At 45.1% G+C, this 14,859-nt stretch overlaps 1 protein-coding gene across 5 annotated transcripts in view; it reads left to right on the top strand.

Moving 5' to 3' along the window:
- Nucleotides 1-14,859, top strand: part of LOC147112490 (structural maintenance of chromosomes protein 6-like) — a 214,879-nt gene that overhangs the window by 34,839 nt on the left and 165,181 nt on the right. For all 5 annotated transcript variants that reach the window (XR_015079510.1, XM_085996783.1, XM_085996782.1 and 2 more), the window contains 2 exons: nt 8,026-8,196; nt 11,966-12,083. Coding sequence is in view for 4 of the 5 variants with exons in the window: in XM_085996783.1 (XP_085852909.1) it covers nt 8,041-8,196; nt 11,966-12,083 (274 nt within the window). In the remaining variant the exon portion in view is untranslated. The remainder of the gene's footprint in view (nt 1-8,025; nt 8,197-11,965; nt 12,084-14,859) is intronic.

Below are 14,859 nucleotides of genomic sequence, written 5' to 3'. Positions count from 1 at the left end.
ACCACTCTTGACCTTTACGGGAACATGTTGCCATTGTATGATCTCAATCTCCCTTCTGAAAGCCTCCCATTGCTCCGATGCGGATTTTCCTACAAGTAGCTGATCCCAGTCCATTTTGGCCAGATCCTGCCTTATCCTATTAAAATCGGCCTTCCCCCAATTTAGAACCTTTATTTCCGGCCCATCCCTGTCCTTTTCCATGACCACCTTAAATCTTACCATATTATGGTCACTATCACCAAAGTGCTCACCTACTAGCACTTTTTCCACGTGGCCGGCCACATTCCCTAGAATTAGGTCCAGTACCGCCCCCTCTCTTGTAGGACTTTCTACATGCTGGCTCAAAAAGCTCTCCTGGATGCACTTTAAGAATTCTACACCCTCTGAGCCTTTCACACTCTGACTATCCCAGTTAATATTGGGGAAGTTGAAATCCCCCATTATTATTACCCTATTATTTGCACATTTCTCTGAGATTTGCCTACATATCTGTTCCTCTATCTCCCCCTGACTGTTTGGAGGCCTATAGTACACTCCCAGCAAAGTGCTTGCCCCCTTTTTGTTTTTAAGCTCCACCCATATGGCCTCATTAGAGGACCCTGCTAATATATCATCCCTCCTTACTGCAGTAATTGACTCCTTAATTAATATTGCGACACCCCCTCCTCTTATACCTCCCCTTCTGTCTCGCCTGAAGATTCTGTACCCCGGAATATTGAGCTGCCAGTCTTGGCCCTCCCTCAACCACGTCTCCGTGATAGCAACAATATCATACTCCCATGTGTTTATCAACACCTTCAGTTCATCCACCTTATTTGCAAGACTCCTTGCATTAAAATAGATGCCATCCAGCCTTGCCCTTATATATTTGCCCTGTCTACCAAGCTGACTTGTTTTTTTCTCTATAATTGGCAGCACATCCCCCCCCTATTTCAGCTCCCCTCTGTATCCCATCCCCCTGCCAAGTTAGTTTAAACCCCCCCCAACAGTGCTAGCAAACCTCCCCGCAAGGATATTTGTCCCGCTCTGGTTCAGGTGCAACCTGTCCGACTTGTACAAGTCCCACCTTTCCCAGAAGCAGGCCCAGTGATCCAGGAAAGTAAAACCCTCCCCCCTACACCAACTCTTTAGCCACGCATTCATCTGCTCTATCCTCCCATTCCTATACTTACTAGCACGTGGCACTGGGAGTAATCCAGAGATTACAACCTTTGAGGTCCTGCTCTTTAATCTGTTACCTAGCTCCCTAAATTCTTGATGCAGGACCTCATCCCTCTTTTTACCTATGTCGTTGGTACCAATGTGGACCACGACCCCTGGCTGTTCACCCTCCCCCTCCAGAATGCCCTGCAGCCGCTCAGTGACATCCTTGACCCTGGCACCAGGGAGGCAACAAACCATCCTGGATTCACGTCTACGGCCACAGAAACGCCTATCTGTTCCCCTTACTATAGAATCCCCTACCACTATTGCTCTCCCACTCTTTTTCCCCCCTTCCTGGGCAGCAGGAGCACCCCCAGTGCCAGGAAGTTGGCTGCTGCTGCCTTCCCCTGGTGAGTCATCCCCCTCAACAGGTCTCCAATAACGTACAGTAGCACAGCACTCACTCTTTTAGGTGAAGTCCTCAGTGAATTTCTGGAGACAATGTTGATAGAGTGTTGGTGAAGCCTTGTCAAAGTGTTCCAGAAAGTCTCCCTATGTGTATCAATAGTCCTCATCAAACGCAGTGTAGTTGGTTAATCTCAATCAGCAAGTGAACAGTGAAAACTGAGCATGGCTTTAAGTAGTGCTCGCAATCCTCATCAATGACTTGTTTACAGCTGTTCAGCTGGTCACTGTTAGAAGAGGTCATTAATTGCAGTGCTAGCCAGCAAAATGGCATCGAACCTCTCTAACGTGCATTAGGAGCCAATTTAATTGGTAAACAGAGGCTTAATCATCCTCGGGGCAGCCGTTCTTAGTGCGTGCTTCAACTCCTTTACCAAGATGGAGTCTTGCGCTAAAGGTGGGTGTAATGATCAGTAACATGTCATTCTAGAATGGTACACTAGGTGGAGCTGTATGTTTAGCAGGGGGCTACCCACAAGGCAGTAGTCAAGATGGATGCCTGTATACTAGTCCACATGGCTGAATAAATGACTAGCTCAAGCTAGCTGTTCATAATGAAAACGTCTATTTATTTATGAACATAATAACATGGTACCAGGATTGGTAATATCTGCTGAATATTGTGAAACGCGACATGGAGAATTTGAAGCCACTGGAGGGTTTGAAACTCACTGGGAATGTCGACTGCAATTGGCGGACTTTCAAACAACAATTCGAACTCTACATTGCCGCCATCGGGTTCGGTACGATGCCAGACGCAAGGAAAATAGCATTACTGCTCACAGTTGCAGGCCTGCAGGCGATAGAGGTATTTAATACATTTGTATTTGATCAAGAGGAGGACAGAGGAAAAAATGGACGATGTGCTAAAGAAGTTTGATACATATTTTTCTCCAAAAAAGAAAGAGACCTATGAGAGGTACGTGTTCCGCTCACGGACACAGCAACAAAATGAGACTTTTGATAGCTTTGTGACCAATCTGAAACTGAAAGCACAGACATGTAATTTCTCTGAACTGAAATCATCCATGATTCGTGACCATATTGTGTTTGGTATTCATGATAAAAAAGTCACGGAACGTTTGTTGAGAGAAACCGAACTAACATTGGAGGATGCTGTGAAAATATGCCATGCCAGTGAGCTAGCTCGGCAGCACGCAAAGACTTTCAGTGAAATTAATAATGATGCGACTGTAATGAGTGACTGTGCTGCTGTCGGTGCTGTGTCCTACAAGTGGAAGAAACGGGCAGAACAGAAATGCAAAGCAATCGGAGGATGGAATTTTTAATTGTAAACGCTGTGGTTACCAGCACCAGTCAAGACAATGCCCAGCGTTTGGAAAAATGTGCACAAAATGTAATGGAAAGAATCACTTTGCCAAACAATGCTTTTCAAAAGTAAAAACAAAGAAAGGGCAACAAGTCAATGTGATTGAGGACACTGATTTAAGTGAGACATTTTTTGTAGGAATGGTGTCATGTGACAATATGGAAAAGGTTACAGAAAATCTGCAGCCCTCCGGAATGGACAATGCTGAACATAAAGTTAATGCAGTAAAAGAGGACAAATGGATAATGCCACTGCAGGTAAATGGAGCATTAGTTACATTGAAACTAGACACTGGGGCAAAAGCAAACTTAATCAGTATGAGTGACATTAAAAATATGAAAGAAAAGCCCAAAATACAGAAAAAGTCAGTACAGGTAGACTACCCTTTATCCGGACTTCCGAAAACCGAAACCCTCTAAAAACCAAAGGTTTTTTCGTTCAGCGTAAGTCGTGCGTACGACTTATGCTGAACGAAAAAACCTTCGGTTTTTAGAGGGTTCCGGTTGCGGAAGTTTGGATAAAGGGTAAGTCGTGCGCACGACCCCCCGCCGACCCCCCCGACAACCGCCGACCCCGACAGCCCCGACAACCGCCGACCCCGCCAGCCCCGACAACCGCCGACCCCCCCGCGGACCCCGCCGGCCCCGACAACCGCCGACCCCGCCAGCCCCGACAACCGCGGACCCCGCCAGCCCCGACAACCGCCGACCCCCCCCCCGCGTACCCCGCCGGCCCCGACCCCCGCCGACCCCGACTGACTTACGTTGAGCGTCAGCATAAGTCGTGCGCACGACCCCCGCCGACACCCCCGCCGACCCACCTTCCGAAATCCGAAATTCTCCTTTATCCGAAACTCGGCTGGTCCCGAGGTTTTCGGATAAAGGATAGTCTACCTGTACTACTGAAGAACTATAATGGACAGAAAATAGATAGCTTAGGTGTATGCACACTTAAAGTGACAGTCAAAGACAAAGTGCATCATCTCATGTTTTCTGTTGTGGCTGAAGGACTTGATTCACTGCTGGGTGACAAAGCCTGTGAAGACTTAGAACTGGTCAAGAGAGTATACCGTATAAACTGTGCCATAAACAGACCAGATGACTCAGTGGATTCTGTAGTGAGTAATTTCCAGGATGTGTTCAAAGGATTTGGAGTTCTACCATTCATTTACAAGATCCAGTTAAAGGAGGATGCTCAGCCAGTGGTACATGCTCCACGGAGAGTTCCAGCACCCCTGTGTGACCGGCTCAAGAAAGAACTGGACAGAATGACCACACTAGGAGTCATCAGGAAAGTCAAAGAGCCAACAGACTGGGTTAACTTCATGGTATGTGTAAAGAAAAAGAACAATGATCTAAGAGTATGCATGGATCCAAAGGACTTAAATGCAAACATAAAATGTGAACACTACCAGATTCCCAAGCGAGAAGAAATCACCAGTGAAATGTCAGGTGCCAGATACTTTACAAAGCTTGATGCCTCACAAGGATTTTGGCAACTAAAACTGGATGAAGAGAGCACCAAATACTGTACCTTCAACACACCATTTGGCAGGTATTGTTTCCCCAGAATGCCTTTCGGGATAATATCTGCACCTGAAATCTTTCATAGAGCGATGGAACACATAATTGAAGGTCTGGAAGGAGTTCGGATCTATGTTGATGACATCATCATCTGGGGCTCCACACTGAAAGAACACAATGAGAGACTGACTAAAGTGCTACAGAGCATACGCTGGAATGGGCTGAAGCTCAACAAAGCCAAGTGTCAGTTTGGCGTCCAGGAAGTCACTTTCCTAGGAGATAATCTATCTGGTAAAGGAATAGAGCCAGATATGGAAAAAGTAAACGCCATACTCAACATGCCCTGACCCACTGACAAAAAAGGAGTGCTACGCATCATGGGGATGATAAACTTCATTGGAAAGTTCATTCCTAACTTGTCAGCCAAGACAGCCTGTCTGCGAGACCTGCTACATAAAACAAATGAGTTCGCATGGACAGAAAGACATGAACAAGAGTGGATGAACCTTAAAACAGTGCTGACAACCACACCTGTATTCACCTTCTTTGACCCAACAAAGAGAATCAAAGTGTCAACGGATGCATCAAAAATGGCCTAGGCGCAGTCTTGCTACAAGCAGAGGGTGAAGATTGGAAGCCTGTTGCCTATGCCTCCAGGTCTATGACTGATTCTGAGTGTCGATACACCCAGATTGAAAAGGAATGTCTAGGTTTGGTAGTTGGACTAGAAAAGTTCCATGGCTACATATATGGACTTCCCACCTTCACAGTTGAGACAGACCACTGCCCACTGGTTGCCATCATTAAAAAAAATCTGAATGAGATGTCTCCAAGGATTCAGCGACTCATGATGAAGCTGCAAAGATATGACTTTGAACTGATCTACACACCAGGCAAACACATAGTGTTAGCAGATGCACTATCCCGAGCACCCACAATGAGTCATGTGAGCTCTACTGAGGAAGACTTGGATGTTCATGTGAGTATGGTCACTGCTGCGCTGCCCGTGTCACACACAATCAAAGGAAATAGCAGAAGAAACAGTAAAAGATACAGTGTTACAAACAGTAATAGAGAACATTCATCATGGTTGGCCAAATGGTTCCTGTCCAAAGTACTATCACATCAGGTCAGAGTTAATTGTCGCAAGTGGACTATTACTAAAACAGAACAGAATAGTCATTCCACAGGCTCTACATCAAGACATGCTCAAAAGGATTCATGAGGGACACCTCAGAATTGAAAAATGCAAAAGGAAAGCAAGAGACACTGTTTATTGGCCTGGCATAAATAAGGACATTGAGAACATGATAGGCAAATGTGAGACATGTCAGAAACACCAAAACAAACAAGCAAAGGAACCAATGATAGTAGCTGACTTACCAATAGCACCATGGCAAAAGGTTGGTATGGACCTTTTCATTTGAATGGTGAAGACTATCTAATAGTGATTGACTACTATTCTAACTATCCTGAGATGGCGCTGCTCTCAAGCACATCAGCAAGCAGTGTCATAATGCATGTTAAATCCATCTTCGCCAGACATGGAATTCCCAGGATTGTCGTTAGCGACAATGGTCCAAGCTTCAACTGTAAGGAGTGGCAACAGTTTGCAGCACATTATGACTTTCAGCACATCACATCCAGTCCTCTGTATGCTCAGTCAAATGGTAAGGCAGAGAAAGGTGTTCAAGTTCTCAAACAGCTACTGAAGAAAGCAACAGAAAGCAAGTCTGATCCTTATCTCGCCCTACTGAGCTACCGAGCCTCCCCTTTAGACTCTGGTTCTTCACCTGCTGAACTAATGGGTCGCAAGTTGCACACCACGCTACCCTGCTGTGCAGAAGAAAAGCAGAGTAAGGAACTGAGACAGAGACTTCAACTGTTAAAGCTGAAACAGAAATCATACTATGACAAGTCATCCAAAACTCTGAAACCATTGACAAGGGATGATGTTGTCAGGATTGAGGATCCAAATGCATGGAACAGGAAAGCTAAAGTTGTTGAGGAAGTAGGACCAAGGTCATACACTGTTAGAACTGAGGAAGGACAGATTCTCAGGAGGAACCGCCGTTCCCTCCTGAAAACACAAGAAGCTATCCAAGAGCAAATCGATGACAATGCCGCAACTGAATCTTGTCACTTACCACCAGAACAATCTAACACAAACACACATACAGGCTCTCATGAAAACACATCAGACTTACCTGTGCTGAGAAGATCCACACATGAAGTAAAAAAGCCTGATAGACTTAAGAGTACAAAGAAAACTATAATAAAAGAATGAAAAGCTTAGAGTTCATAAAGTAAAGCTTTGAAAATGTGTTGACTGTTGTGAAGATGTTTATGTTGTTATGATTGATATTGATTGATATTGATTTTGTTTAACCTCAAAGAAAGGGGGATGTAATGATCCGTAACATGTCATTCTAGAATGGTACACTAGGTGGAGCTGTATGTTTAGCAGGGGGCTACCCACAAGGCAGTAGTCAAGATGGATGCCTGTACACTAGTCCACATGGCTGAATAAATGACTAGCTCAAGCTAGCTGTTCATAATGAAAACGTCTATTTATTTATGAACATAACAGTGGGCTAACCTGGTGTTTCAGCTCAAGACCCCATCTTAGCCACCTCAGAGGCTCTTTATCGTCTAAACTACCTGTTCTACAGCTGGGAAAATAGCCTCCTGCATGTCTCAGTAAGGATTCTTTAATCTGATTGGATAAGGAAATACGCCGTTGCTTGCTTAGTTCACACAGGACACAGGTCCCAGATCCCGTGTAGAGTGTACAGCATTGAAATGGATTTTTAATTACCCCCACAAGTTCCAGTGCAAAAGCCCATAGAAAGCGGGCAAGTGTAAGTGAAGTCTGAATGGCGAGCACCCTTTGCCACTGAGCACAAAATCCGGGCCATTATAAATTGACAAAATTCTGCTCGGGTAATGCCAGTAAAACCCCAAATGCTAGAGTCAATATGATGTAATGCTACAGAGATTTACTAATAACTGTAAACACACTTGTAAGATGTGACACAAAACTTAATGCACTACTCATAACCACTTTATTTAATGACATCTATAACACTAATTAGCACCATTACTGTATTAGGTTCAGTATCAATGATTACTGTAAAAGTACTGACACTTAGTATAGTCAACAGAATCTGAAGATTCAATTTTGCAAGGTTATGGCAAGTACTTCGCAGAGTCCAAAGGGTAAAGTAGTACCAGTATCCTTTCAAGTTAATTTTGTAACTTAATTCTTTTTCATTATGAGAGATGCAGTCACTTTCATGTATTAGCAGATTAAATAGAATGCCGAGCAGTTCAGTTGGTTTCAATTAATTATTTCATTGTCTTACTCGTAGAATATAAAAACCGGTTTAACTAATTAGTCTAACAATCCAGATCTCTGAAAAACATCTCACAGATCTCTAAATGATGTCAAAAAGTCTGAGTGGGCACTGAACTTAAAACCCATCTAAGTTGATGCAGAAATTCAAATTCTCAATGCAAACCAGTTTGCAATCTAATTACTTGGCAATATTTCTGTATTTTCAGAGTCTGCTCTTCAGTATGTCAAAACGACCGAAAGATCTTTGTGAAGGAGCTGTGCCCACAAAGAAAATGAATACTGGAAGCATGGAGGAATTTGATACAATAGAAGCCAGCAGGAGAAATGAGCAAACTGCAACCAGTGGACAAAATGGGGAGAATTTGAATTCACCCTGGGTAAATATTTATCGTTCTGGGGATAGGCTATCGACAAACATCCACTGTAAGCCCACTGACTTCCACAGCTACCTGGACTACACTTCCTCCCACCCCACTTCCTGTAAGGACTCTATTCCATTTTCCCAGTTTCTCCGTCTCCATCGCATCTGTTCTGACGATGCCACCTTCCATACTAGTGCTTCTGATATGTCTTTTTTCCTCAACCGAGGATTCCCCTCTACCGTGGTTGACAGGGCCCTTGACCGTGGTCGCTCCATTTCTCGCACTTCTGCTTTCACCCCTTCCCCTCCCTCCCAGAACCACGATAGGGTTCCTCTTGTCCTCACCTTTCATCCCACCAGCCTCCACATTCAACGGATCATCCTCTGCCATTTCCACCACCAAACACATCTTCCCCACCCCTCCCCTTTCAGCATTCCGAAGGGACCTCTCCCTATGCGACCCCCTGGTCCACTCTTCAATCATCCCCAACACCCCTGCACCTTTCCACGGCACCTTCCCGTGCAAGCGCAGGAGATGCAACACCTGCCCCTTTACCTCCTCCCTGCCCACTGTCCAGGGCCCAAACAATTCTTGATGAGAGGTGATCTCATTGAAACATACAAAATTCTTACAGGACTTGACAGGGTAGATGCAGGGAGGATGCTTCCACTGGCTGGGGAGTCTAGAACCAGGGGTCACAGTCCCAATAAGGGGTCGGCCATTTAGGACTGAGATGAGAAATTTCTACACTCAGAGGGTGGTGAATCTTTGGAATTCTCCATCCCAGAGGGCTGTGGCGGCTCAGTCGTGGAGTATATTCAAGACAGAGATCTATAGATTTTTGAATTTTAAGGGAATCAAGGGATAAGGGGATAGTACAGGAAAGTGGAGATGAGGTAGAAGATCAGCCATGATCTTATTGAATGGCGGAGCAAGCTTGAAGGGCCAAGTGGCCTACTCCTGCTCCTATTTCTTTTGTTTGTATGTTCTTCCAGGTGAAACAGCTATTTACTTGTATTTCTTGCAATTTAGTATACTGCATTCGCTGCTCACGATGCGGTCTCTACATTGGGGAGACCAAACGCAGATTGGGTGACCGCTTTGCGGAACACCTCCGTTCAGTCCGCAAGGGTGACCCCCAAGTTTCTGGTTGTCTGTCACTTTAATTCTCCGCTCCACTCCCACTCCGACCTCTTTGTCCTCGGCCTCTTACACTGTTCCAAAAAAGCTCAATGTAAGCTCGAGGAACAGCACCTCATCTTTCGATAGGCACTTTATAGCCTTCTGGACTCAACATCGAGTTCAACAATTTCAGACCATAAAGTCTGCCCCTATTTTTTCAGATGGCAGCTGTTGATATTTCTGCCATTCCCATTTACACCTTTTGCCATTTAATCACTCCTGCCTTCCACCCGATTACAGGCCTTCCCTTTTGTTCTTTGCTCCCCTCCCCCCTCCCTGTCCCTGCACTTGCTTAAAATCTGTTACATCTCTAACATTTGCCCGTTCTGACGAAGGGTCATTGACCTGAAACGTTAACTCTGTTTCTCTCTCCACAGATGCTGCCTGACCTGCTGAGTATTTCCAGCATTTTCTGGTTTTATTTCAGATTTCCAGTATCCGCAGTATTTTGCTTTTGCTCTTAAATATTTATCGTTGTTAGGCTGGGCTGTCTAGGTGAGACACTTCTCAATACGAAATAGGGACTGCTGCATTGCTTTTGCGCCCCTCGTGATATCTGATTCCAGAGCCATCACATAGAAGTTCTATGTTAGGAAGTGGAGGAAATCCAAAAGGGGGGTACAAATTTTAAAAGAAATGTAAAAGCAACAAAGCCAGATATAGTAGCAGATGGCGTGTCGGAACCTGCTGAGACCCGGGGGGAGAGGCGGAGACCCGGGGAGAGGGGCAGAGACCCGGGGACAGGCTGAGACACATGAAGCTTAGATATACAAAGTACACAATTTGTTCAATTGATGGATTTCATGAAATCCTGATCACTTTGGATTATATTATGCTAAATAACTTTTGATCAATTGCAATGATAGTACAGTAATACACACCAGTATTACTGTGTTGTATGCTCCAACCTCATACGTCAGGCTGGAGGGCCGTGTGAACTGCCTTGTGCAAATTCTGCCCATTATGTAGCGATACTGTCAGTTTGACTGGCATTCCTGCCTGTTCCTTATATAGGAAACTCTCGATTTACCGGCACCTAAATAACCGGAAATCTCTGTTAACCGGCAAAATGCAGGAGTAGGTTCAGGTAAGTTTTACTTCATATTAGTGGCTGTTCCTGGATCTGTGGCTGTGTAACCGGGATTCCTGCACCTGTTGCTAAGCAACAGGGACGCCTGGATCTTGTGGCCGGGGTTCCTGCACATGTTGCTAAGCAACAGGGAAGCCTGGATTTGTTGCTGTGTACGGAGCTCTCGTACCTTTCACTATACCTCTCTGTAATCTGGACTTTTTGATAAACCGGTACCACGTCGGTGCCGGATAAAAAAGAGTTTCCTGTATCATCCATTCATCTATTCCTTGATCTGACTATTGGTTTGTATATATATTTCAAGCACAATGACGTTTAGCTTTTATAAACTGCACTGAAGCCATTATTTTCAGTCCCTGCCACAAACTCCGTTCCCTAGCAACCGACTCCATCACTCTCCCTAACACCTGTCTGAGGCCGAACCATACTGTTCGCAACCTTGGTGTCGTCATATTTGACCCTGAAATGAACTTCCGACCATATATCCGCAGCGTAACAAAGACCGCCTACTTCCACCTCCGTAACATCGCCCGTCTCTGCCTCTGCCTCAGCTCATTCACTGCTGAAACCCTCATCCATGCCTTTGTTACCTCTAGACTTGACTATTCCAACGCATTCCTGGCTGGCCTCCCACATTCCACCCCACGTAAAGTTGAGGTCATCCAAAATTTGGCTGCCCGTGTCCTAACCCGCACCAAGTCCCGTTCGCCCATCACCCGTGGGCTCGCTGACCTACATTGGCTCCCGGTTAAGCAGTGCCTCGGTTTCAAAATTCTCATCCTTGTTTTCAAATCCCTCCATAGCCTCACCCCTCCCTATCTCTGTCATCTCCTTCAGACCCACAACCCCCCACCCCCCCGAGATACGTGCGCTCCTCTAATTCTGCCCTCTTGAAAATCCCTGATTATAATCGCTCAACCATTGGTGGCCGTGCCTTCTGTTGCCTAGGCCCTAAGCTCTAGAATTTTCTGCCTAAACCTCTCCACCTCTCTTTCCTCCTTTAAGAGGCTCCTTAAAACCTACCTCTTTGACCAAGCTTTTGGTCACCTGCCCTAATTTATCCTCTGTGGATCGGTATCACATTTTTTGTCTTAAAATACCCCTGTGCAGCGCCATGGGATGTTTTACTACGTTAAAGGCGCTATATAAATACAAGTTGTTGTTGTTGTGGAGGGGAAGAACATTTTACAACAGGCCCCTGTACCTAAGGTTACTCCAGCTATTTCATTTAGCAAAGGTTGGTGTTTTCCACTCTAGTTGGGTGCTTAATGACAGCGATTTTCAGAATGTTATTCTAAACTTGATGTTTGGTGTCTGGAATTTGCACTTCCACAAAGAAAATGAAGCAAAAGAAAGCAGAAAAATATTAGTGAGGGAATATTGGTAATATGGCAACTTCATGGAGTAATCTGATTATTTTGATCAGATGAAAATGTAGCTGTGTTGTCCTATTTACTTAGGCACATGTGTCTACTCATTTGGACACATCTAATATAGGTTTCTCTGTTTCAGAATGCAAGTGAAGTGGGAATCGTTGAAAGTATTTCATTGAAAAACTTCATGTGCCACGCTTGCCTTGGCCCACTTACATTTGGGCCCCATTTGAACTTTGTGATTGGAAACAATGGAAGTAAGTGTAAAACTCTTTTAAAACAATCATCTGGTCTACCTGCAGTTCTATTATTCTTTTCCTTTCAGCTACTGATGCAATAAGTTGCATCTTCACGCGGGTAGTTTTGATCTGTAAACCTAGGGGTGTGAATTTTAACAGGAACAATGCACTGAATTTTATGGTGTTTAGGTTCTTTGTATGTTAAACAGTTTCTGCATAAGGTTCACTTGCTATTCATGATCATTTTAAGATTATGCTATTCTGACATGCTTTATTTACATAGAGAGCTTTTTTAAATATTGGGAAGACCGAAGCCATTGTTTTCGGTCCCCGCCACAAACTTGGTTCCCGAGCCACTGACTCCGTCCCTCTCCCTAACATCTGTCTGAGGCTGAACCAAACTGTTCACAACCTTGGTGTCATATTTGACCCTGAAATGATCTTCCAACCACATATCCATGGCATAACTAAGACCGCCTATTTCCAACTCCGTAACATTGCCCATCTCCACCCCTGCCTCAGCTCATCTGCTGCTGAAACCCTCATCCATGTCTTTGTTACCTCTAGACTTGACTATTCCAACGCACTCCTGGCTGGCCTCCCACATTCTACCCTACGTAAACTTGAGGTCATCCAAAACTCGGCTGCCCGTGTCTTAACTCTCACTAAGTCCCGCTCACCCATCACCCCTGTGCTCGCTGACCTACATTGGGCTCCCAGTTAAGCAATGCCTCGATTTAAAAATTCTCATCCTTGTTTTCAAATCTCTTCATGGCCTCATCCCTCCCTATCTCTGTAATCTTCCTCAGCCCCACAACCCCCCCCCCCCCCGAGATATCAGTGCTCCTCAAATTCCGCCCTCTTGAGCATCCCTGATTATAATCGCTGAACTATCGGTGGCCGTGTCTTCTGTTGCCTAGGCCCTAAGCTCTGGAATTCCCTGCCTAAACCACTCCGCCTCGCTACCTCTCGTTCCTCCTTTTTAAGATGCTCCTTAAAGCTGACCTCTCACCTGCCCTAATTTCTCCTTGTGTGGCTCGGTGTCAATTTTTTGTCTTATTACACTCCTGTGACGTGCCTTGGGATGTTTTACGACGTTAAAAGCGCTATATAAATACAAGTTGTTGTTGAGTAATTCAAATTTTTCATTGCACAGTGTTGTATGTATTATGTATTACCCAGTTCATTGTCTATTCTATTGTCAATTAATTTGGTCACAAATTTTAAAAAAGCTTATTATGTCACCTAGTTCTAGAGCAACATGTTATCAAATGTACTCCTGTTATTAGAAGTCCGAACACCTCATCCTGCACTAAACCAAGTGAGAATTGTGCATTCAGCCCTGAATTCACAAATTTGATTGACCAGACAATTCCTTGTAGAAATCAGACTACATATTTCTTCCAGATTTTGTTTTATTATACCAATGGAAGTAATACACTGATAACTCTCTGGGTCCTTCCTCCCCTGCATAAAACAGCTGTGGCTGCAACACTTCCAATCCACCCCTAGAAAACTAGTCTGGTTATCAGTTGAGACGAATTGATAGTCAAATGCCCTAACATTATAACAATTTTAATGTTGAATGAAACCACATAATGTGCATTCTTTTTGGATCCTGCACAATTTCTCCCTGCCCCCAGTCTAACAGAGAATCAAGCAGTACTCCAGAATATCTGCACTTCCAATGGACAGTAAAGGCTGGATTTTCTCAGCGGTGTTGGGATGGTGACGAGATAGCTGGTTGCCGGGTTCCAGTCCCGCTCCCGGCTGTAGCTGCTCTGTCAATGGGATTTTCCCTTGATTGGCCTTGTTAAGCCCGCCCTGTGGGCTTCCCGGTTAATTAACAGGAAGTGGGTCTGATGACGTCATTTGATGACGCATCATCAGCCAGTTTCCTGTGAAGGACCATGGCTAAATTGAGTTTGACAGTTGTTCTGTCAGTGTTTAACAGCATTGAGGTGCTGCAAACACTGACAAGCACTGCACAGAGGTGGATGGTTGCACCCAGGCTCTCCAATGATTACAGAGGGAGTCACAGCACACAGGGAGGTTCTCTTCCCTTCCAAGGGTGGAAGAAACCTCCCCAGGACACCAACGCAGCCTGCTTGCACATTGCACAGGAGGAAACAAGCAGGGATGTTGTCAGGAGGACCTGGCTGCAGTGGCGCAAACCTTTCAATGATCTCAGTGGATCACGAAACGTTACTGCAAAGCCACACTCAAACTCACCCTGCTGTGCCACTCAACACGTCCCTATCACTCTGCCTTCCATACCCTTCTCCTGCACATCCTTACTCACACCAACTTACCTTGCACCTCCATCCATCTCTCTCTAGCTACATTATCACTTCCTCATCTCACTAGCCACCCCTCACACTCACCCGCATCCTACTGCAAGCATACCAACTAACAACACACAAGGGTAGACACTTGAGAGGTTTAGCCAATGTCCATGTGAAGTTTCTGGTAATGTGTTGTCATAGAGTGAAATCTATATTGTCAACACTGCCCCTTATTGGACAGATCTGTGCGCACCTTGAGAAGTGTCTTACTGAGTTCCAGTGAATGTTGAGACATAACTCCCTGATGCGCTATCAATTACTCATAAAAGACGGAGAGTTAGGAGAGTAACTAAAAGGCTTTTATTAACAAAGAACAGAGCATGCCTCTCGTGGTTGACTGATTTCCAAGAAGGCAGGGGGCTGCAGAGCAGTCACCTTTATACCTGGGCGTGTGGGTGGAGCCAGGGGCGGAGCCAGCTGAGGCATGCATAGATACAACAGTGTGCAAC

The sequence above is a fragment of the Somniosus microcephalus genome, chromosome 9 (assembly GCF_052327205.1).
Source record: "Somniosus microcephalus isolate GS21.2 chromosome 9, FLI_Smic_1.0, whole genome shotgun sequence".
Taxonomy (NCBI): domain Eukaryota; kingdom Metazoa; phylum Chordata; class Chondrichthyes; order Squaliformes; family Somniosidae; genus Somniosus; species Somniosus microcephalus.
The sequence above is the reverse complement of the archived record's forward strand: the minus strand, read 5'-3'. Positions and strand labels throughout refer to the sequence as shown.